This window comes from Rhinolophus ferrumequinum, chromosome 3 (assembly GCF_004115265.2).
Source record: "Rhinolophus ferrumequinum isolate MPI-CBG mRhiFer1 chromosome 3, mRhiFer1_v1.p, whole genome shotgun sequence".
Classification (NCBI taxonomy): Eukaryota; Metazoa; Chordata; class Mammalia; order Chiroptera; family Rhinolophidae; genus Rhinolophus; species Rhinolophus ferrumequinum.
Window position 1 is genome coordinate 426,813 of NC_046286.1, and position 26,270 is coordinate 453,082.

General features: G+C 43.0%; 1 protein-coding gene and 2 non-coding genes across 4 annotated transcripts; 1 reads left to right on the top strand and 2 right to left on the bottom strand.

Moving 5' to 3' along the window:
- Positions 1 to 1,662: 1,662 nt before the first annotated feature.
- Positions 1,663 to 1,767, bottom strand: TRNAL-CAA (transfer RNA leucine (anticodon CAA)). Its single transcript has 2 exons — positions 1,730 to 1,767; positions 1,663 to 1,708 (listed from the first exon to the last, which is right to left on the bottom strand). It is a non-coding gene; the product is annotated as a tRNA-Leu (tRNA).
- Positions 1,768 to 8,153: 6,386 nt separating this feature from the next.
- Positions 8,154 to 25,432, bottom strand: LOC117020148 (zinc finger protein RFP). 2 transcript variants are annotated; one of them, XM_033102399.1, is made up of 8 exons: positions 24,411 to 25,088; positions 23,368 to 23,463; positions 20,444 to 20,674; positions 15,124 to 15,146; positions 13,216 to 13,331; positions 13,056 to 13,088; positions 11,149 to 11,175; positions 8,154 to 9,567 (listed from the first exon to the last, which is right to left on the bottom strand). In XM_033102399.1, exons 1-8 carry the CDS (start codon positions 24,828 to 24,830, stop codon positions 8,972 to 8,974), a joined length of 1,542 nt encoding a protein of 513 aa, XP_032958290.1. In that variant the 5' UTR covers positions 24,831 to 25,088; the 3' UTR covers positions 8,154 to 8,971. The 2 variants fall into 2 exon arrangements, with proteins under 2 accessions (XP_032958290.1, XP_032958284.1); XM_033102393.1 differs by lacking the exon at positions 11,149 to 11,175 and having other exon boundaries at positions 8,707 to 9,567; positions 24,411 to 25,432.
- LOC117020968 (U6 spliceosomal RNA) lies at positions 17,924 to 18,027 on the top strand. Its single transcript, XR_004422788.1, has one exon. It is a non-coding gene; the product is annotated as a U6 spliceosomal RNA (small nuclear RNA).
- Positions 25,433 to 26,270: the final 838 nt, after the last annotated feature.

Below are 26,270 nucleotides of genomic sequence, written 5' to 3' on the forward strand. Positions count from 1 at the left end.
TGCATGTTTCCTGAGAATTTTATTGTCGAATAAACCAGCTTTCTTTTCACCTGTCCAGTCTCTCACATTTTGACTATTAGGATAAAATTATAAATAAAATGAGTACAGTCATGAGTGGTTATAATGATGGAGAAATATATGGTCATGCAGATATGAATCTTTAATAGCTGGCATTAAACACTTAGTCTCAAGATACAAGATTTATATTCTTCTCCTGACATATAAAGAAATCTTGGAATGTGGTGTTCCTGAGGCACAACCGAAGTCATTTAACTGGAATATAAGCAACATAATAGCAGAAACTTTTTTTTATTATTTTTAAAACTTAGTTTAATTTTGTATTCTATTCTATCCTATCCCATCATATTGTATCCTATCTCCTATTTTTACTGCCACAGCCCCAGGGCTGCATCCCTGGCACATGAACACACCTTAAATATTTACTGGATGAATGATATTAGAAATAACTTAAATGTTCCCACCCCACCCCCCCAAAAAAAGTGGACAAATGAAGTAGGATATATCTATCCTGTGGAATGATTTGTGGTATTTCCTTTGTAAGGAAAAGACTAAGTGTTCCCACGGAAAGAACCTAAGGTATATTAAGTGAAAAATTCGTCAGAGAATGGTTGTGCTGGTATGACCGCATTACTGTAAAAAACAAAATATTTCTGAATACATACATGCAAATGCAGACAAAATAGAACAGTAAGACACAATAAAATATTGACGGTTACATTTGGAGGAGGAAGGTATAGCTTTCATATTTTGCAGACAGTTTTGACTGAGGAGATAAAGCAGTAATTATCAGATGCCACCGTGAGTGTGAATATGAATAATTTACAAAAGGAAATGTTTGCGAACTAGTTTCACGATTTTTGAAAATACCATGTTTCCCCGAAAATAAGACCTAGCCAAAAAATCAGCTCTAATGCATCTTTTGGAGCAAAAAATAATATAAGACCCAGTATTACGTTATATTTATTATATTATATTTATTATATTATATTATAGACCCGGTCAGGTCTATAATATACCAAGTTGGGAATATAATATAAAATATAATAGACCCAGCTGCAACTATAATATAACATAACATAACGTAATAAATATAATACAACACAATATAATATAATACTGGGTCTTGTATTAATTTTTGCTCCAAAAGACGCATTAGAGCTGATTGTCTGGCTAGTTCTTAGTTTCAGGGACACATGGTAGAGAGGAGAGCAGTGGATCAGTGCAGGATTTCTTTACAGAAAGTACTGGGATTGGTGGATAAGCGCAACCGGAAGTACTCAGGGGAGAGCCTGGGAGGGAAACAAATTGGGCGGGTCACGTGGAGAGGCAGAGAGAACACGAGACATCACCCCCTTTCTCCTTCAGCATCGCAAGGGGTATCCGTCCCTAATTCTCGCGGTTTCCAGGTTACCTCGCGATGCCTCAGAGAAGTCACCCTCTAGTAATTTGCTTCTTATCAAGCGTCTTTGACCCAAATCTCGCGGCTTCCAAGATGTCGCGATGCTTCCGCTTTTAATACTTTTGGTAACAGTGAGAAAATTTTTTAAGTCAATTTTTAACTCTATGGGTCCGTAAGTTATAAATGAGTATTGCCTCGCTCAGTACAGTATTTATTTTGAAAAACAAAGAGGGAAAATAATGTGTCAGAAGTGGGATTCGAACCCACGCCTCCATTCGGAGACCAGAATCCCCAGCTGGGGAAGCAGAGCTTGAGTCTGGCGCCTTAGACCACTCGGCCATCCTGACACCTTGTCGTAATGCGCAGATTTTTCACTAAAATAGATATCCACGAGCAGTGCCTCTGTGAGGTATGTTAAAGTGTTTATGTCGGTGTTGCTGGGTAACAGACCTGAATGGGAAAAGGCCACCTGTAGGTTGAAAAAGAAGACTGCAGGGAGTAGTAGAAAAATGTTAATGCATAAAACCGGACACAACTGTCTCGTGGGCCTTACAACTGTCATCCGTATCTCGAGAACGGAGTGCAAACACTTCCAGTGCCCAGACAGCCCTTATTTCGGGAAGGAAGGAAGAACATCAATCTGCCTAGATCGTTTGGTCGGCTTTCCAGCCGCCAGTCCTCACTGAAATCTTGAGCGTTAGCGTCGCCCTACGGTTTGTTTGTATTGAAGGAAAAAAGAAAAAAATTAACAAAACGAATGACTCTGTGGCATGGCCCTCTTTTCTCTCCTCTATTTGGGTTCCCTTTGCCCCAGAACTGCCTTACCACTATTTGAGAAGAGTTTCTTTTGGGCATGGCAAGTGACATGGGGAAACAGCCTGGGAAAGGCGGCGTGGGACAAGACGTCTCCCGCAGGTGCGGGTGCGACGAGGCCAGTCTCTGCCCCAGGGGCTGACCTGTCCCGTCCAGAGAAACTTCCGAGGTGTTAGGCTCGCCCCCTGACCTCCCTGGTCACTCTGAGATAGTCCAGATTTAAAGTTTTAATGGCATCCATTGCCAGGTCTGGGATAACAATGGCGGTGTTTAGGGGATATGGCGGGGCGAGAATAAGGAGAACATGCCGTATCTCCTTACCCAGCCTTTCCAGCTCAGCTTTGCGCTAAGGATTCTGAGCGCTAGGTCTGGAAGGTGCGAGGTCACATATTTTAATGGAGTCTTGAAACTAAACAATCAGAAATGATTCCTCCAACTATACTGACAGCCTTTAGGAATCAGGTAAGCAGTGCTAAAATAAACTCTGTAGGCCCAACGCCTGCCCAGGACGGCGCCTGGCATACATGGTAGGGGCTCAATAAATACATTTGACTCACTTGCTTCAACTGCTGTATTTTGGGCCCTGAAGTTCAGAGTAGAAACATATAGATTTGAGAATTTTAACTAGGTTTTGTCCCGATGGATTAGTTTCTGTTATTTATTAACACACAAAGGTTTTCCTTTCTTTTTTAGTAATGTAAAGGTTAGGTCTCTTTTCTGCTTATCCAAGAAATAATTAATTTACTATATTTTCTTTCATAAGCTATAGTTCTACTGGAAGGAAGTTGTTCCATAAGTGATTCCCAACATGGCAATTGGGAATCTCTTCAAATTTTATAATTTTTTTTCCCTGATAGCAAAGTGCTGCACATAACCCAGATGTTATGTGCAGTATTGAACACTGGATTATTTCTAACTTCTCATTTTCATGAGCAATATTCTAAAGAACATCCTTGTTTAAATATTTTCAAATACCCATAGTTATTTCCTTAAATTTTCAGAAGTGGAATTGCTACATCAAAGTTTATCCAGTTTTAAAAGCTTTTCATACATAATGTCCAACTGCTTACCAAAAGAAATGAAGCAATTGAGATATTCCAAACCTGATCAATATAGAATACTATAACTAAGCAACAAAACAGTTTAATGGGTGAAAAATGGTAAGGCATTGTTATATGACTTTATTAGTGAGGTTCACATTCATGTTAAAAGGATTTTTTTGTTTCTTCCTCCATAAATTACTTACCAAATGTTTACTGAGGTGTTCATCTTTCCTTATTGATTTGAAACTCATTATATGAAAGATAAACTTTGTGATAGTTTCTATTTACTAGAACCCAGGTAGAAATTCCTTTTACTAACAAGGATCCCATTAAGTCTCTTAATCATTAGTCAATTTCCATGTCATAGAAACTATAAGCTATAAAATTAAAAAGGTTCCCATGTCAATCTTTAAAAACCAAAGTGTGGCACACATTTAGTGTCCTGGTAATATTGTCATGCTATACATTTACTTATATTCCAGGTCATTTTTTGTTCCATCCTTATTTCTTTCTTCCTTTATGTATGTTAAATTCCTGCTACCTCGATTTAGCTTTATGTTTTAAATGGCTTGAAGTTCTTTCTGGAATAAGATATGAGGTGTGATCAAACAATACGGTGAATGTTTAAATAAAAAAAACTTTTACTACAGTAAGACATATTGCCATTAATCCCCCTCAAAATACTCCCCCTTGCTTCAAACACTCTTATCCCATCTTTCTTGCCACTTTCTGAAGCCGTTCTGGAAGTCCTCTTTCTGAGTGTCTTTAGCTGCTCTGTCATGGCTGCCTCAAGTTGCATGGTGCCAGATCCAGTGAATAAGGTGGTTGAGGACACACTGTAATGTTTCTATTTGATAGAAATTGCCACATAACAGAAGCAATGTGTGACAGGGAGCATTGTCATGATGGAGGATGATTTACTGCACACTTTAAAACACACCTTCTTTCAACCATAGCTCACACCCGACTAACTGAACTGAACAAGTTGAAACTTGTCACACAGTTACTAAGGTCCCACATGCCAATGGAAAGATCTCTGCCTTTCCATTGGATGGCGCTCGGTAGCAGCATTCACCGTATTGTGTGATCACATGGAAAGTCTCCATGTCACACATCACTTCTGGTATATGGCAATTTCTGTCATATAAAAACATTACACTGTGTCCTCATCCACCTTATTCACCAGATCTGGCACCATGAGGCTTCTGGCTCATCCCCAAAGTTAAAATGACCATGAAAGGTAAATGTTTTGAATCAATTCAGGGCATTAAGGCAGGCAGGACAGCATAACTAAAGACCCTCAAGAAAGAGGACTTCCAAACTGCTTCAAAAAGTAGCAATAATGATGGGATAAGTGTGTTTGAAGCAAGAGGAAATATTTTGAGGGGAATTAATGGCAATGTGTCTTTTACTGTAATAAATTTTTTTAATTTAAACATTCACTATATTTTTTCATCACACCTAATACGTAAATATTTTTACATTTACTAACAATATTTATTGTGCCACTGGACTTACTTACCAGAGGTCATCCTACATTTTTATGGAAATATCTCTACAAGAGAATTATTTTTTAAGTAACAGGGATGGGGGTGAAAATTGAGATGAGGCCATATTCAAATTGGTATTGACCATATATTGAAGTTGTTGAAGTTGGGAGATGGTATGGAGGGTTCACTGTATATTTTCTCCATCTTTGTGTTTGTTTAAAGGTTTCCATAGCAAAGAGTTCAATAAGGCGTGAGGGTGGGGGGAATCACCAAAAACATGTTAATATTTTGATATATTTTAGTCGTTTTTTTAATGTGTAGGTTGAAAAATATAAAATCTCTCTAAACTAAAAGAAGTTAGTATCTTTTTTTCTATTGCATTCTTCTGTGTATCACAAATCCCAGAATGGGTTTGGCAATTATATCCCATACTATTATCCAGATACATTCTTTATGTGCTGTGAATGAGGAATCTTAGAAATAGAGGAGTGTACCTCAAAATGTTACCCTCAAATGCCCTGGTTACATTTCAAACTTCAAATGCAAAATTAAGCCAACAAACCAGAGCTGAGAAATTTGTAACTAAGCTAAAAATAAAAGGCCTTTCAAAGTGAGAGGCAACAAACATCTTTGATATCAAAGAGAATAGCTATTCTGGAAGGACTGATTCAGTCAGAAGCTCAAACAATGTTCCCGTTAGGAGACAAAGGCAAAAGGTATTCAAGAGAAAGGGGAGGGGAGTAATTACGTCAATAGAAGAAAGGCATTTCCATCTTGCAGAAAAGCTTACAGTGATGCGAATTCTAAACAATGTTCATTTTCAGTCCAGTAGTCATAACTGCTTTCTTTTTATCTTTGCACAGTCCTTTGGGCCTAAAGATTGCTTTAGGCCCAGTGCAAAGGTTATTTTGCTGTTTTAACATTTTGGAAGTTTTAGGCATAAGACATGCAAGGCAGTTCCTCTGGGATGGCAGCTCCAACTCCATTTATTATTATTTTCTAACACTCTCCAAAAAGAAAAGGGAAATATAACTGGGAATTACTGTCAAATTCAAGTACAGCGGATCCTCAAACAATGTTATTTCATTATGTTGATGAGATGCCACAGGGAACTTAACTCGTTTATATCTTAAACCTATGGTTAAAACTGGCTTCATTATGTAGTTTTTCTTACACTCAACCACATTGAGGACTTAAGTGTATCGTTTGCAGTTTGAAATCTAAGCTATTTTATTAACATCCTAGCAAAGCCAATGTTCCAATGACAATCTACACCGGTTTTGTTGGGCTTTCTCATTGTTCTTCAGAGACTTCACATAGGAGGAATTTCTGGGTTAAAGGAGGGGCAGGGGATTTTAGTGATTTAATACATAAACAAGTACATTTATTGCAGGACTGATACTAACATTTCAGTCTCAAAAAATAGGGCACTGATGAAGAAATGTAGACGTAGGATTTCGGCTTCCTCTCAGACCCGTGGTCCATGTTGTCTCCAGCAGTACACAATGTTCCACTCAACCACAAGCCATCTTTTGTTGCTCTCTCTAGTTTTCATGTTATTTTTTTCCCTCTTAATTGACTTTAACTTTTCCATGAACAAGCCATGTTCTCTCTATTCTCCTCAGGAGTCAAGTTCAGCTGGGGCATCAACACTGCTTAACTGTATGTTTACAGAGTCAAAGAACCATTCTTTCATTTGTGAAGAGGCAACCCACCTACCATTGATACACTAAGTACTTCATGAGTTTTGTTTTTTATTTTGCTGGGAGATGAGTGCTTTCCATCTCCTCTTTGGGATCACAGATAACTGAAGGCATTAACAAATGGCTCTTCTCTCATCTTCTTAATTGCACAACATGGAGGGCTGGGGCCATGTTGTGTTTCCTCTTACTCTCTGAACCTGTCCCTGCTAGGTCTCATCTACTCTTGGGGCAGATGCTCTTCTCTGCCTGCTGGGCCAGTATCAGAAGTTTAAAACAAGAGCAGCTGGAGACACAATATTCCTGGGGCAGCAAAATAACTAAAGAGAGAGGAATTTTTGATGTCCTAATGCATAATTTAAAACGTCAGATGTTTTGAGGAAAGAACCCAAAGAGGAGCCTAAAGAATACTACTGGGACCCATGTCTGCCTTAAGGGCCCAAATCCTGATTTAATGAATTCAAATGTTGCTTACCGTTCTGCTAATGAGTAAATTTAGAATCATTTACAGGTTCATATATATTCATCCAAAATGGCAGGGTTCTAAAAAATTAAACCTTTATATGCCTATGAATCCATCAAAAGAACCAGAAGATGACCAACACTGTAACCTGCCCTCCCTTTCTCCACATTGGTAACCACAATCCTTCTGTCCATATAGAAAGGGTCTCGTAAGGTTTGTAGTCTGAGACTTTTCACTATTTTTAGGAAGAATCACTGTTACAGTATATCCCCATTCACACTGGAAATAGCTTTGTTGACTCCAACAAGGTAGCATATCCCTGCCCCAGCTGCTAATAAAAACGCAGGAAGATGCTGTTCCTGACGCACTAAACACTTCCTGACGCACTGGGGACAAAGCAGGCCCAGCACGTGATCCTCTAAGTTAGCCTAGACAGCTCCATCACTCCCGCCACGGCCAAGTCCATCCAAAGGGCACCTTTTCTTGGACTGTTACAAGTGAGGTGCCCTCTTTGTGTGTCCTAATTCTTCCTCCCTGTCCCAATTGACTAAATTAAGTCAAAGTGCAATGCAATTTTGATTGGTACCCTTCACCCTATTTTCCAGTTGCAGACCCTTTAGAGTAGAGGGACTCACTGTTAAAGGCAGGTATCCCATGTACCAGCACTCCAAGGTTCCCAGTCTCTGCTCTGCCTTCCATGCAGAGAAGCATACCCATGTATCAGGTAGGAACCCAATCCTACCAAGACCCAGAAAACAATGTAAACAACATCCATGTTCACTTTATTTTCACCCAGAATAGAACTAAGAACCCGTGTGGGAGCTTGCTCTGTGATCTGCCTCAGCCTTCTGATGCCAGGATGCCTTGTGATACAATGCCACAGGGGTGGAACTGCCCTTTGATGGTACATATTAGAAAGGTCAATCTCTCCAACCCCCTAAGAGGACGGAAGAGACAAGTCAATAGTCGTAACTGCTTTCTTTTTATCTTTGCAGTCCTTTGGGCCTAAAGATTGCTTTAGGCCCAGTGCAAAGGTTATTTTGCTGTTTTAACATTTTGGAAGTTTTAGGCATAAGACATGCAAGGCAGTTCCTCTGGGATGGCAGCTCCAACTCCATTTATTATTATTTTCTAACACTCTCCAAAAAGAAAAGGGAAATATAACTGGGAATTGCTGTCAAATTCAAGTACAGCAGATCCTCAAATAATGTCATTTCATTATGTTGAATCCCTAGAATACTGCCCCAAAATCCTTCCAGGGATGATATATGACTCACCACTAAAACACAAATGTGACTGGGAGGGGATCTAGAAACAATGGATGGTGTCAGGCAGAAAATTATCCTGGGCGATGTCCATCCAGCACCAGGATACACTTTTCATTAGAATGAAGTGAACAGACAAAGCCCTCAGAAAAGATACAGGCAAAGAGCAAATTGACTAGAACATTGTATCATAACAGAGGTGGGGCCATTTCCCACCATTATTGTAAAATAATTGTTAATGAATCAAAACACATATAGGCCTCTTTCATGGAGATTGTGAATCAGGAATAGAGGAACCTCTCCCAGAAAGAAAAACTGAGATAAAGGGGGCTGTGCTGACAGGGCTTTGTAGTTCCACGTTAGGTCCTTAGAAAGGAGCACCAATCCAGAAATGACAGCAAATACCCACGATCGCTGGGGGACTGAATCAGAGGAAGCCAGGCTGAGCCAAGGGATTAAGTATCTGAATGGCCTTCCAAATCCAATTATCCATATTCTTTATCCCCTCCAGTAATGTACACAACTAAAAAATGTGATACACTAGAGATGGACATCTGGTTTTTATTTCTGAACAATCTTGATGCTTCTCATACATCTCATAATTTTCACAGGAAAGGAGAGGATGACAGAGAGAACAGGGACGTCCCATCTCCCACTGCTGGGGCATGGAGAGTGGTAAGGACATCCAGCTATAATGGACAGGAAGTGGCAAGGCAACAAGATGCCTTATGCCTGGGTTAGGACTATGGCCAGCAGCCATTCTGGCCTGTGTTCACCTCAAGGGGAGGTCTCCATGGAATGACCATGATTCCCAACGTGGCCAGAAAACCCATCAATCCCACTCATGGGGCAGATGATGAGAGGAGCTGCGCTCTTCCCTCCCGAGTAACTCAGACTGAAGTAGGGCCGGACAGGCCCACAGAAGGTAGCATGAGAGAAAGTAAAGGTGTGACACCTCTCTGTCACATTGTAGAAGGAGACCTCGCCAGCATCATAGTCCAAGAAAATCCCCACCCGCTGCAAAGGGGTCCGCAGGGGGAGGGCAGTCATTGGGGAGGTAAGAGCCCAGTATTCTTTCCCATACCACAAGGACACTGCCCAGAATCCATTCTGGGGGGCCGAGGTTACTCCTCCTTTTCTGCACACTGAGTCTTCACAGACACCTATGGTCCACTTGGCTTTGTCTCCCACCTCTACCTCCCAATAATGTCTCCCAGCGATGAAGCATGGAGAGCCCAAGACACAGGGAAACAGATTGAACCGCTCAGGGTTGTCGGGCAGGTCCTGCTGGAGGTAACTGTACCGCACTTGCCGCAGGTTATCGGAGAGGATCAGGCTGGGGTAGGCTGTGTCCGGGTCTAGAGTCACATCCACTGCAGAGACAGAGGGAATGGGAGGGTCAGTCAGCTGAGGGCAGGGAGCGCACTCCAGAACACTCAGCTTTTCTCCTACCTGCCTGAGAAGACGATAAGAGCTCCCTACTATAGGCTGCCATCATCTCATGAATATGTCCTGAATTTAACATTCAAAAGAATGACTATTTGGATTAGCTGGTGAATTTTTTAAACTAGGATATATAAAAACACTGAGACTTTTATCTCCATTCCCTTTCTTTCACATCTTATGCTACAACATCCATTATAAACTGAATTTCCCAAATAAATTGCCTTGGAATTGTGGATAAAGGACTGGGAACCTGAAACAATTTGCACACCTTTCAATTCACTCTTTTATAGCCTCCATTCCATGAGATCTTTATTGAGCACATCCAAACCCCGTTCATCTTCTTCTAATACCCAATGCATGAACCACATCTTCCTCAGAAAGTTGTTGTTCACCAGCCCATGCCATTTACACTTTCCCTTTCTTAAATCTAAAGCTGTGTCACCTACGCCACATACTCTGGTATTTGGTATTCCAGCTTCTTGGAATCATGAGGATCTTCCCTGCTTAAAAGTGTTGATATACATTCTCTCGTTTGCTCTTCACATTTTGTTCAGGAGGAAGATTGCCAAACATTATCCCTCCAATCAAATGCTCAGGTGGGTTACATCAATCCCACAAAAAGTTCATTACAGGCAACTGGTAGAAGTGACCAAGAACCTCAGATGGTCAGCTCTTGGTTCAACAATCAGTCACCCACTGATTTCTCATGTCATGGGTACACCTCACACCTCCAATCAGACACTCAACTCCAAAGGTTAGACAGTGTCTTCTGTTCTTTTGTTCCCTCTATGGTACCCTACACAGCGTTAGACAGTGTAGGACATAAACAAGGTATTCAATTAATATTTGTTGAAAAAATTAAATATGGATCATCGCCGGTGAGCACCAATGAAAGAAGATCTGCTGTGTGTAGAGTCCCTCCCTTCATGAAAAGGAGCCCACACCACAGAAGATGGCATGTGACTATGAAAAGGACATACCTCAGATGTGAGTACCTCTGGGAACACAAATTTTCCCAGTCTCTCTGAACCTTAGGTGAAGGTGATGGTCAAGGGGCGGGGGAGATTCGACTCTTGTCCCAGGGCACAGAGATGGGATGACACAAGATTCCTACTAGACTCTCACGAGCACCCAGAATGAGTGGAACTCAATCAGTTGTTTTTCACAAACTGCATGTTGCCCCGAGGCTGGGCAGGCTGGGCAGTGTAAGAGTGTACTAACAGTACTCTGCTTATTGGGAACTGCAGTTTCTGCTCTAGAACTCTTCACAGCACCTGAGCTTGACTTCTGATTTCAAAGGTCCATGGCTTCAGCTCTGAAGCATTTTAAGAGGCAAAAATATTGTAAACACATAGAAACAAGCAATGTTTTTTTTTAATGGTTATCACTTTTACACATGTAACCTAAAGGATCCAAAATTAGGCAATTTCTAAAATCATTCACAGTAGTGGCTAGGTTCATAAGGATTCTTACTTCCTTTCCTATATGGTTTTTTGCCTATCACCTACCTGAGTATAACTGAGCCTCTCTTAATTCTGAAACAACAAAAGAGAAAAGAAGTTATGAAAGTCATATAAGTATTTTCAGGAAATCCCGACTGAGGGAGCTTTGGTCAGAGTCATGGTAAAGCAGTGGTCTCCATCAGAAACCCCAGGACCCCTGCTGTCAGTCATGCACTGATGTCTTCATACAATACATGACTCCATCATCTAGCCAAGAGATTTAAGGGAAGAGGGACTGGGAACTTTGGGTAGAAGAATAACCACATGCCTGGCATTGGTAGCCTATTGTGTCAAACCGAGCCAAGATCAAGGATTCCACCCTCCAGTGTGCAAGCTGGCTCTGCAAGGGGAAACACGGTTCTAAGTCCACATCACACACAACTCTTGGCTTTCATAAGCCACCTCTGTTCTAGGGGCTGGGTGGCTTGAGTGACACCCACTACCACGCTGGGGCAAACAAGACCATTCACTTAAAAAGCACTTTAAAGATGACAAAGTATTTATGCAGATATGTTCACAGTTAGCCTTTTAGTGGCAGGAGAAGAGTAGAAATAAATGAGAGCCAAATCAAGAAAGGTCATGTCTGAACTAATGGCTTCTGGCATTATCCACTGTATTAAGTGGAATTTCTCCCTATTTGTTTTGCTTATGCACATGTGAGTGTCCCCTGAATCTATGTAGGTAAATACCCACAAAGTATGTATCTGAAAGATACAATGGAAATAGGGATTCAGGATACGATAACATAGGAAATTATCAAAGATTATGGGGACTTGTAATTTGCAATAAGGGATTACCTACATATAAGGATTTCAGATTCCACCAGAACGCCTAGGAATTTTAGCATTTAGTATGTAGCCAGTTCCTAACTGAATGTATGAGCAGAAAATTTTATATTTGTAAAAGTTTTCCTAAATACCTAGAATACTTTATTTAATAAACATAAGTATAGGATGTATTGAGTCAGGCTCTATTCTAAAAGCTTTGGAAATTGAACGTAAATTTAATCTTACAACCTCGTGAGGTAAGAACTATTATTTTCCTCATTTTACAGACGAAGAAATTACAGACATACCTCGTTTTATTGCGCTTCGCAGATATTGTGGTTTTTTACAAATTGAAGCCAAGACCCTCCACCAGCAAAAAGATTACGACTCGCTGAAGGCTCAGATGATGGTTAGCATTTTTAGCAATCAAGTATTTTAAAAATTAAGGTATGTACATTGTTTTCTTAGACATAATTCTATTGCACACTTAACAGACTACAATAGAATGTAAACACAGCTTTTATATGACTGGGAAACTAAAACAATCATGTGACTTGCTTTGTTGCAAAATTCACTTTACTGCGGTGGTCTGGACCCGAACCCGCAATATTCCGAACTATGCCTGGAAGGTGCAGAATCCTTACTAAGGCAAAGCTGGGCCGGCACCCCAGCAGCCTCACTCCTGAATCCCACTCCCAACCACTTCCCTCAAGGCTCTGCCTCAGTCAGTGCTGCTCACGTCCTCGTGCACTAGTCTATACCTGTGCCCATAAGCAGGAGGAACTCGGCAGATTATAGCGACAAACACTGGCTCAAATGAAACACAACTAGGATAGTTTCTGTCCATTCTCTTTTCCAATTAAAAAATAAAAATCAAAACAATCACACTAATTCTGGATTAATTTTGGATTGCCTATTTTTATCCTCATCAATGTAGATTGAGAACTGAGTGCATTTGTTAAAAGACTTCAAAGTGAAACAAGAGGCTATTAACTGAAAAAAATTAACAAAGCAAAAAGGAAGGTGTCAATCACCAGCGAAGGCTGGCCTGTGCATATCCCCCTTTTTCCTTTCCCCCCTTTGAATACAGATGTTAGTCTTCCCGAGAAACTTCAACATCAAAAGCCCATTAAGTAGATTATTTACCTTGGATTTTCTCCATATCTGACTGCATTTTTTCTAAGGGGAGAAAAAAAGATATTCAGTTTGCATCCCACTATCTGGCTGGAAAACGTATCCTGTCTGGTAATACACAGATATTCACAGCATAAATCCATTTCCCATCATAGATCCCTCTTCACATTACCTGTAAACTGCTTCAGACTCTCGGTCATGAACAGACATTTTTGGGCAAAAATATGTATTTTCTCTTGCAGATCTGGAGGTGTGATCCAAGGTTCAGGGATCCTGATTCTTTCAGCTCTAAGTTTAAAAGAGAAAAAGAGAGTGAGTGTCTTCCCCAACTTTATGACCTTCCAGGGGCTGGGACAGGGCCTGAGCTAAACTGGCTACAGAGGTCAAGTCTTTAAAAGCAATCACTATGCCTCGTCCACAAGCTCCTCCTAGACTATGATCCTCCAGACCAGAGAAGCGGAGACGTCTTACTCATTTTATCCCCCAAAGCACATAGCTCATGGCTTTTCAAATGGCATGTCCTCCAAAAGGTTTACTGAGTTAAACTGAACTTAAGGCCAGAAAGCACTAGATTCCATGACAAAGCCCTTGGTATTCATGGTGGGCAAAGACCCAGAATCCTCAGGTTCCCAAAGATGGTGAGAATGGTACCTGTAGACAGATAGGTACTGTCTGGACAACATCCAACTACCCACACCAGCAAGGAGTTTATGGCAAAGACTGCTAGTTTGCCTATCCACAACTGTTCCTTCTCCCATCTTGCAAACTTTACTGGGTTCATGGCTGCCCAGTCTAGATGTGACGCTGTGACAACAGAGTTCTGGCCAATGAGAGGTAAGAAGTATCTTGTGGTAATTTAAGAAGTCTGCTTAAAAAGAAATGTGATATGACGAACATTCTTCTTGAGGTTGGCATCCTAGCAACTATTGTGGACTCTTAACAATGAGGACTATACGTTGGGGATGGCAGAAGAGTGAATGGAAAGAAACCCGAGAGTCTGATGATCACTGGAGCCACCAGACCAGCCCTGGGCACCATTCTTATATGGTGACAAAATTTTTGTTTAAACCTTAAGCCAATGAAATTTTTGTCTCATATGGCCAAACCCAAACTTTAATGTCACAAAGTGCCAGGATCTAAGGGATCTACATCCCTACGTTAGCTCAGAATTAGACTGGCATCAAAAAGTAATAAGGTAGTATTTTTGCTGGGGTCATCTGGCTGGGACAGTTACAAGTACCAACTCATCTCCATCCAAGCGGCCTTCAAGAAACTCAATTCTATCACCATGCCTCTATCCACAGAGCCCTCCGAAGCAACCTACTGCATCCATGAGGCCCTCCCCCATCTCCTCAAATGCTCCCACATAATCAAGCTGCATTTCCTCTGGAGGGTTTTCACCATTGAGGATTTTCATCAGCTTCAAAGGTCAGCTCTCTCAGTCAGTTTCCACACCTGTAGGTACTCCACTAAACATTATGTCCCCAAAGCCTTTCTGATTTGCTGTCACCATCTGTCTTCACCAAGAACTTCGCCAAGAACTGGGCTTCTTGCCCTCTTTGAGCTCTCCCTGCTCAGTCATGTCCCAACCCTGGGAGCTCTTTCTTCCTCACTTTCCATCTGATGATACAGTAGAGAAATGATGACAGTAAGAGCCCGAATCCAGGTAGCTATCACTAATTACATAACTAAGCTGGTCAAAGGCCATACAGGAAGTAAGGGGAGAAAATGAAAGAAAAAGGATTCTGAAATGCTTAGGAAGCAATAATCAACTGTACTTTGCCCAAGTACCTGTAAGTCCCCTCCCTCCTCATGGAAGTGTCCTCACAAACCACTAGCACCCTCCCAAGTGAGCCCCTACTCCACTCCCTCACCCCCACAATCTGTCAGTAATCCCTGAGTTTTAATGAGAAGATCTGCAGTCCATCTAATTTCTTTGCACACTAGTGACTCTTCAGGGACAGGCAGGGTATGGTGTCCATTTGGCAAGCTGTCCATGTCAGGCTCTGGGCTCCTTTCGGGATTTGTAAATATGAGGGAGATAGTCTTGATTTAACCCTGGGGAGAGGGAAAACCGTACCTGCTCAATGTATCCCCAATGTCCTGTAAGAGAAAGGAAAAGGATAACCATGAGAAGTCGTTTATAACTTCAGTTTTCTTTCACAGAAGTTTGTTGAAAACCCAACTACAGGCTGGGGTCCTCCTCCTGCAACACTGGTCAAGGACCTCAAAACTTCTAATTTACTAACTCAAGCATCCCACCCATGGACCACAGTTGTCCAGCTTGCTTCCTTTGACTGCCTATTGTGAAATAATTTCAAATACACAGAAAAGCTCCCAGTGTATTCTTTTTCCCAGATTTATCCAATTATTATAACCATATTTATTCTCAGAACCAATTGCGAGATCACTGTTTACATTATATCCCTTTGCTCCTTTATACTTCTGTATTTCCTAAGTATATTTTCTTATATAACTACAATATAGTTATCAATATTCAGGAAATTGAACATTTATACAATATGTTTATCTAATCCATAGTCCATATTCTAATTTAACCTACTGTCTTAATAATGTTCTTTACAGCTATTCCCCTTCCCACTCAATTAATCCAGGATCATTCATTGCCATTTAGTTATCATGACATGTATCTTTAATCTGGAACAGTTCTTTAGGACGGATTTGTCTTCCATGACACTGGCACTGGTTTAATACAGGACAGTTAATTTATAGAATGTCCCTCCATTTGAGGGTTTGTCAGATACTCCCCTCATGACAAAATTCAGGTTGTTCCATTGTTGACTAGCGTATGTTGTGTCCTTCTAAAAATTCACAATATTTGCTTGACCCTTATTGGTGGCATTTTGATCAGTGTATAGCTATTTTTCCTTTTGTAATTAACAAGTAACCTATAAGTGATACTTAAAAATTATGTTAATATTTCAAGTCTTATTAAACTTTCCCTCCTTAGATTTAACACCCATCAATAATTATTGTCCGAATTATGATGGTTTCCAATTGGTTATTTGCTAGCTTCAAAATTCCTTCTATATTACTTAGTCGACATTCTACTGGAAAGAATTTTCCTTTCTTATTTATTAGTATGAACTCATAGATTCTTACATTATTCAATGGGTTATAATCCATCACTGTTTTTATTTTGGTGCTCAAATTATGTTTGACTTGGTTGGAGAGAGTTTCTGTCACTCATTCTTCTATCCCCTCCCATTCCATTCTCCCCATCTTCATATTTCCTGGTGTATCCTTCTAGTGTTTCCTTTGCAAAAACAAGCCAGACACATGTATTTTCTAATTATTTCTTTCTTGCTTGCTCTATGTATTTTGCACTTTGATTTTTTTCATTTAAGACCATAACCTGGAAACCACTTTGTATCACAGTTCATAGGTATCTTATTCTTTTTTAGTTGCATAGTATTTGTGTGTGTGTATCTGTGTGTGTGTGTGTGTGTGTGTGTGTGTGTGTGTGTGAGTCTGCACAAGTAACTGACTCAACCAATCTAGGTTTGAAAGTTAGGTTCTTTCCAATATTTTGCAATTGCAAACAATGTTACATCAGGTAACCTTGTGCATATCTGTTTTTGTACATATTTTCATACTTGGGTGTATCTTCAAGGTAAACTCCGACAAGGATTCTTTTTCAAAGTCTAACCGCATATGTAGTTTGGCTAAATACTGCCAAAATGATTTGTATTTTCACCAACATATGAGATTGTCTCTCCCACATCTTTGCTAGCAATATACTGAATTAAGAAAATTTTCCTATTCTAATGGGTAAGAAATGGTATTTTAATGTGGCTTAAATTTGTATCTCTTATTAAAAGGAGTATAGTAGAACATTTTCTCACAAGTACTAGTCAAATTTTATGTTTCTTTTGCAACTTGACTGTTCATGTCTATAGCTCATTTTCTATAGAATTTGTCTCCCCCTCCCTCAATTTTTAAAAGTTCTTTGTGTATTTCTTATGCTATTACCAATTGCTTTAATTATATAGGCTTTGTAGTATGTCTTAATATCTAATAGAGCCAGTTCTCACCTTGTAGCTCTTCTTTCAGTGTTTCCTAGCTATTTTTGTGTGCTTATTTTTCTACCTGAACTTTTCTATCATTTTGTCTAGATCCAGGAAAAAAAGTGGTGTATTTTTATTGAGATTACATTACGTTTATAAATTAACTTATGAAGACAACTTGATGATGTTGAGATGTCTTATCCAAGAACAAATAATGTCTTTTTATTTGCTCAAGTCTATTTTGTTTTTCAGGAGTGTTTTGTAATTTTCCCCATGCAGCTTTTTGCACATTTCTTATAAGTTTATTCCCAGGTATTTCTTTTCTTTTGAAATTGGAAATGAGGTTTTCTCTTCTAATGGCTGTTATCTGTGCATAGGAAGACTACTGATTTCTGTATGTTAATCTTATATCCTGCCTGCCTTGCTGAATTCTTTTGTTTTAACACTGATTCTTTAATTTACAATTATATATTATAGCATCTCCAAATAAGATAGTTTAACCTCTTTCCCAATTCTTGTACTTGTAATTGTTTTCTCTTATCTAACTAAACTGGTTAAAACCTCCATTACCATATTAAACAGAGGTAGACAACACGTGGGTTTCTTGTCCTCTTCCTGACCTCAGTGGGACTACCTCTAATATTTCCCCAGTAAGCAAGGCATAGCTTGCTTTTCCAGTGACTTACACCACAACCCTTCTTTGGTAATCAAGACCCTCTTCCCCATGGAGTCCATGGTTCCTCTTTCTTTCTCTACTTTCCTCATCATCCGTTTTGATTTCATGGTTCATCTGTTCAAAAACATTCTCACAAATACCTTCTACCTTAAAAGAACGTTTTAAGATCTCCAGGGATCACTTTGGGAATATATATGCTCAAACTGGAACTGTGTACAGAAGTTTAGCATAGTCCCTGTACAGAGATGATGCTGAAATTTGTGAAGCATTTCACATTTTTCATGTTTCAGCAGCACTATTCACAATAGCTAAATGGTGGTAACAAACCAAATGTCCATCATCTCATGAATGCATAAGCAAAATTTGGTATGTATCCATACATACAAAATTTGGTAATAATCCAAATGGATCACTCAGTCACAAAAAGATGAAGTACTCATGAGTACTACAATATGGATGAACCTTGAAAAAAGTGTGCCAACTGAAAGAAGACAGACACAAAAGGCAACAGATTTCAGGATCCCCTTACAGGCACATCCACAGACACACAGCAGGACTAGTGGTTGCCAGTGGGTAAAAATGGATGAGAGATGGGCACAGGTTTCCTTTTGTGGTGATGAAAGTGCTCTGGAACTAAACAGTTGTGATGACTGTTGTTGAGTTTACTAAATGCTACTGAGCTATACAATTTGAACTGGTTGAAGCAGTGGATTTACGTTAAGTATATTTTATCACAATAAAACAAACAAACAAACAAACAAACAGAAAAACCTCAAGTCCATCTTGTAAAGCCGGAATCCTGGGTCAGCCCAAATACCTGCCTCCCTATGCCTGTATGGAGCAGTCATGGTCTAAGACAGCAAAGCAGACAACAGAGCAGACTGTTCCCAGTATAAACCAAAGTTCAACAACCAAGTACTAGGTTTTACAAAGCAACTGGCTTTCCTATACTCTGAAACAATAATTTCAGAACTTTCCAACATTCTTCAAAGCCCTTATTTTCCCCTAAGTCCTGCTTAGCAGATGATCTTGCTGTCCAACTTCAAAACTGAATAAAAGTCACCAGGTTTTATACCAAACCTTACACCCTGCCTGCATCTCTCTCCCCCTTCCCCCTTTCTTCCCCTACAACAGAGGATCTTCCAAAACAAACTCCCACACACGCTCCAGTGCCCATTTCCCCTGCCTTCTCAGGAACCACACACTGGTGATTAGTCCGTCAGTTTTACAGCTTCAATGACTTTCCCCCTTGTTCCTTACAACATAGGCTCTCCTCCCTGCATTCTTCCAAAACGTGCCACTAGCTTCTTTAAGCATGCCTTCCCGTGAAACCCCACAATCCTATCTCATCTCCAAGTATTTTCTTACATCTCCTTCAGTCTTAACGTCATCACTCTTGCAGTCGCCATTCACCCCATCCAGTCACTGCAACTCTTCCTGACACGGCTCCTGCCCGACTTGCTCCATGGTGCTGGTTCTACATGAGCTCAGCAATGGCTGTGTTTCCAAAGCGAGTGGCGATCAGCACTCATATTATTTGACCTCAACTCTGTAGTCTATTCCCATCTTCCTGAAACATTCTTCCTTCCTGATTACTGTGCCTCTCTGGTCACTTGTTCCCTTTGTAAGCCCTTTCTTCTCCCCTTGACAATGAAATGCTGGTGTTCATTAAGGCTCAAACCTAGGCCCTCTCTTCTTACTATTCTAAAGGAGTTGGTGAACTTTTTTGAAAAGGCCAGACAGTACACATTTTAGGCTTTGTAAGCCATACAGTCTCTGTCACAACTACCCAGCTCTGCTGTTGTAGTGGAAAAGTAACAACAGACACGACATAAGGAATAAACATGGGTAGGTTCCAATAAAACGTGAGGATAATGAACTTTGAATGATTTCACATACATAAAATAACAGTCTTCTGATTTTTTCCAACCACTTAAACACGTAAAAACCCTACTTAACTCACAGGACATACAAAAACAGGTGACGGGCCATAATTTTTAATGGCATTTATCAACACCTATGATACTTGCTTGTCCGCTTCTTTGTCTGATCTCAACATTAGAATATAAATCTCAGGAGAGCTTGTTCAGCACTTAACCCCAGTACCTAGAACAGTGCCTGACCCAGAGCAGACAATTCACATGCATTGAATGAACACATGACAGACAGGCGTTAGCTCACTTCCTAGGGTCTTGCTGGATTCCCTCACCTGCAGCTTTGTCACCTGCACTATAAAGGTTAAATCACAGGACTCCTCGGCCTGACCACTCCTGCTCAAGTGCTCGTTGTTTTGCGGTCGTGGTAATGCACCTGTGTATGCTAAAATTACAGGACATCGGAGAGTGGAGGGTCTTTAAATGGCATGTAAGCCAAACCCCTCATTATATAACGAGCAGATGAGGTCACTGAGGCTCAGGCTGGTCACGAGCCTTGCCTATGATCAGACCACGTGTCAGTGCAAAGCAAGCCTGGGCTTTAATCTTCCTCCCGCCCTTTCTGTGAGACAGTGCGATTGACTGGTCCATGTTGTCAACGAGAGCTTCTGTGATTGCACACGTTCTCCTTCCGACACGCCCAACAGAGAGACTGGTGTGAGCCCTTGCTGCTCCCACAGAATTGACAGGGGAGCAGGGGCCTGGATGCTGCCTGGAGAGCAGCTGGCGTTTCGGCAGCAGGGGGCTCTATGCCTTCCCTACCTGGAGGAGCTCCCTTGTGGGCTGCTGCTGCTTCTCCTCCAACTGCGCGATCAGGCTGCTGAGGTGCGAGATGTTGCAGGAGAACTGGGTGATGGCACCATTGATGCTGTTGTAGATGGCCAAGTCTAGCTCTTCCAGGCGGGCAAGGAGGCGGTACTCATGCTCCTTCAAGGAGTGATACAGCTGCTCAAACTCCCAGATGATCTTCTCCCTCTCCATCTGGGTCAGGCTCTGTGCAGGCACAGGGCAGGGCAGTGAAGAGAAGAAAAGTTAGCTTCCAGAGCCCTTCACATTTCTACCCACCCCCACTACCCACCCCAAGACCTCATCACTTCATCCAGTATATTAAAACAAGCATCTCGTTCACTCACTTGTTTTTTCCATTCTTTACTCACTGGTTGTATGATGGCCAAGGACTGAATTACCCCAGTGATAATCCAGACACAGTCCCTGCCCTCAAGGTACTGAGTCATGTGAGCTGGGTTCAGGAGATATATGTGATCACGAATGGATAAGCAAAGACAGGGTGACAGCCTATGGTGGGAGAAGTTGCTACAGTCTTCACACAGTCTTGTAGAATGGATGAAGTTCACCATGTGGTCAAAGACCAGGAGAGCTTTTCAGGCAGAAGAAATGACCCAGGCAAAGGAGTGGGGAGAGGAGGCATCGGTTCTGTCTGGCTGGAGCAACTGAGTGCTGATGGAAGAGGCCAGAAAGGGTAACAGACCAGAACATTCCTTGCCTGGCAGGCTAAGGGGGACAAGGACTTTACTGCAACTAGGAGCCATGAAAGACTGTCAGGGAAGTGACATGGTCAGATATGCGACCTGAGGAGGATGCTTTGGGACACTCAAACACAATCTGTACAACAAACCTTGTATAATAACCTTGATGGCTTCCCTTAGGCCCTTCACATGTACTCTGTACACCCCATCTGGCCTTCAAGGGTGTTCATTAGTGCACATTTATTTGCCAAAGTTTCTCTGCCCTCCCTTCTCTACCCCACCTCCCACTGACAGGGCTTTATTAACACTTTGTTCTAAACAAAGGATTAGCAAACTCCCTTTGTTTACTCCCCTGCAGTGAAGTTTTATTGGAACACAGCCACACCTACCATTTACATACTGTCTTTAGCTGCTTCTGAGCTGCAACAGCAGAGTTGAATAGTTGTAACAGAGATAACATGGCCCACAAAGCCAAAAAAATTTACTATCTGGTGGTCCTTTACAGAAAGCTTGCTGACCTATTTCAACTCAACTCCTGAGAACCTTCCCTTGCTAACCAGCCCTCTAACCACCCTTCTTAAGCACTCACAACACCTTTGCTTACAGATCATTTTTAAAGGCTCATACCTCTCCTTAGCTGGGGTAAGTCTTTCAAAGACATAAATGATAACAATATCTTAGAAATGGAAATCTTACACTGGAAGAGACCTTGAAGATCAACTAATACAGTGCTTCTCCAAGGGCATGCTATTGGCCCCCAGGTGGGGGGCAATTCTGCTGGCATGTTTTTTTAATTGTGGAATATTGGGGAACAGTGTGGTTTTTTTGTAGAGGGTGCAGCCGAGCTCCAAGTCAAGGCATTGTTTTCAGTCTAGTTGTGAAGGGCGCAGCTCACTGGCCCATATGGGACTCAAACTGGCAACCTTGGTGTTTTGAGCACCATGCCCCAACCACTGCGCCAACCAGCCACCCACCTGCAGCTCAGCTCCAAGCCATTGTTTTCAATCTAGTTGTGGAGGGTGCAGTTCACCCGCCCATATGGGAATTGAACCAGCAACCTTATTGTTAAGAGATAGTGCTCTAACCAACTGAGCCGTCCGGCTGCTAATGGGATTGTTTCTTGATTGCAGGACAAGTAACCTCCCTGCCCTACTCTCCCCAACCACTTGATTCTTGAGAGGGTAGTACTAGCCTTGCTGAAGAACAAGTCTAATCCAACCTATCCATTTCACAGATGAGGAAACTGAAGGCCTACAGAGGTTATATTCCTAAGTCCAGGTTCCCTGATGATCAGAGAAGGACTATCTCCCCTCGTTGACAATCCTCCCACAGAGGAGAGGCCATGTGCATAATGATTTGACTCCACTCAAGCTCACTAGAAGATTCTCCATCCATCAGACCTACTTTCAAGCAAGGAAAGCTGAGGTCTCAGCTTGTGTGGGCAGAACAAGTGGTGGCATTTGAGGATATCATGGGAATAAGTTCCCCGTCCACAAGTTCTCTGCGACACCCTGGCCAGGCTGACAAAATTTCTTACAAAATAGTGTTATATACTACTGGTCTAACAGTTTGCTTTTCACATGCAAATACTCCTAATGGGTAGAAATTTTTACTATTTATTGTTCAAAAAAATGCTTAAAAAACTAGATTGTGGATATGTAAGTGTTTATTATAAAAGTCTCTACTTTTTGTTTTGGTTTTCAAAACAAAACCCCCAAATATCCCTGTCATAAATTAGCCATTCGCTAAGGCTTTAGGAGACTAAAAGAAGGAAACAAAGTGAAAAGCTCAGAATTGAAGTGTTGTCAAGAAAGGGAACACTCCAGCAAGAAGCAACAGTGGGGCTTATGCAAAGCCACTGTCGGCATGTGTCTGCAGAAGGGTACCAAAGGAGGCTGGCTGTGCCCGAGAATTTCACCTATGTCAGCTCTGTCAAGGATCACCCGTGATCTAAAGAAAGCTAGCAGTTTAAACTTTGGATAGGTCGGCTCTCCAGGGTTCCCAACCTTAGCTCTTCCATCCTTTCCCCAAAAAATATGGGAATGCTCGGGTCTCCAGGTTAGTTCCCAACGGCCATATGGTCTTCCCCACCTTCACCTAGAAGTCTGGAAGACTTGACTGGACAATGTTAAGCCTTACAAAAGAAGGAGTAACCAGCAGAAGTGATATTATCTGTGAATCCCAAAGACACTTACTTACCAAGAGCTCAGCTCGTGCCTGCTCCCCCTGTGCCCGACGCCTCTTCTTTAAGTCTTTCACTCTTTTTAGGTGGTCCAGCTGGTTCTGGATTTGCTCCTAAGAAAAGCAAAAACAGTTGGGAAGTTCAGGATTAGGCAGATCTTAGCATCAGCATGGCTCTTCCGCTTATCACACATGCAACTCACATTCCTGAAGCCAAGTCCGGGATTACAGCCTGTCCTTGAACCAGGCACACGGGGTCACCACACCCCTCCTTTGGCAGGTTGTGTGTAACTTAAACTGAGTCAACTACCTGCCCCTGGAAGGATGCCTACTGCATGGCCTAGTGGAAAGGTGACAGGACCAGGAGGCTTGGAATTAAACTGGAGCTCTTCCACAGTAGCACACTGAGGAAATGACTTCGTTTCCGTGTTACTGTTTAACTGTGCTAGTCTGTTGGTTCAAGAGTTCACAGGGGCTCCATCCACATTTTAACTTAATCTTCGTAATAACTGTGTTACCTCTTATGAGTTTCAAAGTGGTTAAATAACTTAAGCAGTAAAGAGTTGTGTTCTTTTCCATGAGTTTCTGGAACAGAACGGAGCACAGGCAGTGCTGGGGAAATGCTTCTCGAGTAGGTGGTGGGCATCTACCTGCCAGGCGGGTATACAGCCAGTTAATGTGTCTGAGATCAACTAGGAGGCGACAGAGTACGAGCGTCTCTGAGGCTTGCCGATGTGCACGTGGTTTTACACGCATCTTTTATACGGGAGTGGGGAGGGCTCCGTGGGCTGTCTTTATGTGCCCGTGAACCGGTAAACAGACGCAAATAAGGAAAGGAGAGTGGGGGCGGAGGGGGGGCTTCTGGCTTCCTCAATCTACAGGTTTTCCTCCCAAATCTGTGTGCCGAGGCTCTGCAGCAGACAGAGAGGAAATGACGGCTGTGAACCACACGACCTGCTCAGCCATTTTCTAGGCGGAAAAAAGGAAGCCTCTTTGGATCTCTCCTCCCTTTGTCCGACACGCTCTCCCGCCCCTTCCCGCGCGGCGCGCCGGGCCCTCACCTTGAAGCCCTCCACCGCCTCCTCCAACGGCAGCACACTGTGGCCGCGGTGCTCACGGGAGCGGTCGCACACCACGCAGATGGGCATCTGGTCCTCCTCGCAGTACAGCTTCAGGGGCTCGCGGTGTTTCTCGCACACGCCCATCTCGCCTCCGGGCCCCGACGGCCGCTCGGTGCGCAACTGCTTCACCAGCTGGGTCACGTTGGCCAGGTGCCGGTTGGGCCGCATGTGCCGCTGCGGGAAGGTCTCCCGGCACTGCGGGCACGACACGTTGATCTCCGCCGCGCCCCAGCAGCGGGTGAGGCACGCGCAACAGATGTTGTGGCCGCAGTCGAGCATCATGGGCTCGGCGAAGTACTGCAGGCACACGGGGCAGGTGGTCTCCTGCTGTAAGCACTCGGCCACGCTCCCGGAGGCCATAGCGCGGGCCCGCGGGGGCGCAGGGGCATGGGCCCCAGAGCCCAGCTCTGCGCGGCGCCCAACTCTATAGCGCGCCCTCCGGTTCGCTGCCTCTGGGCGGCGTGGGGCAGAGAGCGTGGCGGGCGGAGGGCGGCGCCTCGCGGGCCCAGATCCCAGACGCGCCTGTGCACTGGCCCGCAGAGCGGCAGGGCGGCCCCCAGCGCCGCGGTGCCCAGCACCGGTAGCTCGCCAAGGCTGCGGCTCCGCTGAGCCCAGCCGCTAAGCGATCCGGGCGTCCCCGTGGGACTCGAGCGCCAGAGGCAGGACAACGTGGCCGCGTCGGAGCGGATCCCGGCGGCCGTGCAGACCCCACCCGGCAAGAGCGGAAGAGGCGGCTCCGAGGGCGGGGCTTGCCCGGGCCTCTCGCCACCGACGTGATTTCGTGGCCTCTGGGCCTGGACTCTCCTCCGGGAGAGAACCGAGGAGGCCTGGCCGCCCGCCCTAGGGCGGAACGCTCAGGAGCACGAGACTCGGTGACCGGTAACAGGCATTCGGTGTCTGCGGGGCGCGGCGGTGACAGAGCAGCCCTTGTCTGCACGCTCCGGGCCCACCGCCGAGTTTCCGCGGCCACGGGCCTGGACCCCTAGTCTTTGGCTGGATTTCCTCTCTGTGCTCAAGACTCAGCTCCGGCGAGAGCAAACTGGCTCTGCGTTGGTGTGGGAAGGACAGGCACCTGGCTTCCCCTGGAGGGACAGGGGTAGCCGACCTAGTCCCACCCGGTTTGTGAGTCGCTTTATTAAACAACTCCATTTACAGGCACTCGCAATTTTGTTTCAAAAAAGAAAGGCTTAATCAGACGGCAACATTCCTGTGGGACAAAGAGTCAGATAAACCCAGTTCAACTACTTCCTAAGCAGATTGTTTACTATTCTGAGCCTGTTTCCTCTGGTGAAATGGGAGTAACTGCACCGCACCAAGGAGGTAGACTTCATTATGTCTTTGCTTGTTTAACCTTAAGGACGTTTACCCGCTGCACGGAGTTGTGGTCACTAGGACTTAAACATTTGTGTTCTTTCCCAAAGTCTTGGGAGCTTCTCAATCCTGCGGTGACCTGGGCTCTTTTCATTGTCCAGTAGGTTTACAAATTTTTTGGGTTTCTCCCTCATCCCTACCTTGGTATTTCTTAGTTTCCTTTGCTGTTTTCTCAGTATTGTCCTTCATCCTCTAGATTTGATCGAATTTGGACATCCTTGCTTTGCTTTATCAGCTTGCCTCTGTTCCTTTTCATTTCCATAGTACGCTTTGACCTAAATTATTTCAAATGTCAGTTTGCAAATGTTTGTTAAGTCAATTAGTAACTGAGTGAATGCATATATAACAACCGCAAGGGACAGAATCATCCTGAACAGCCCCCTTTCATTTAGTCACTTCTCACACAGAAATCTTCAAAGCTTTTTTGCT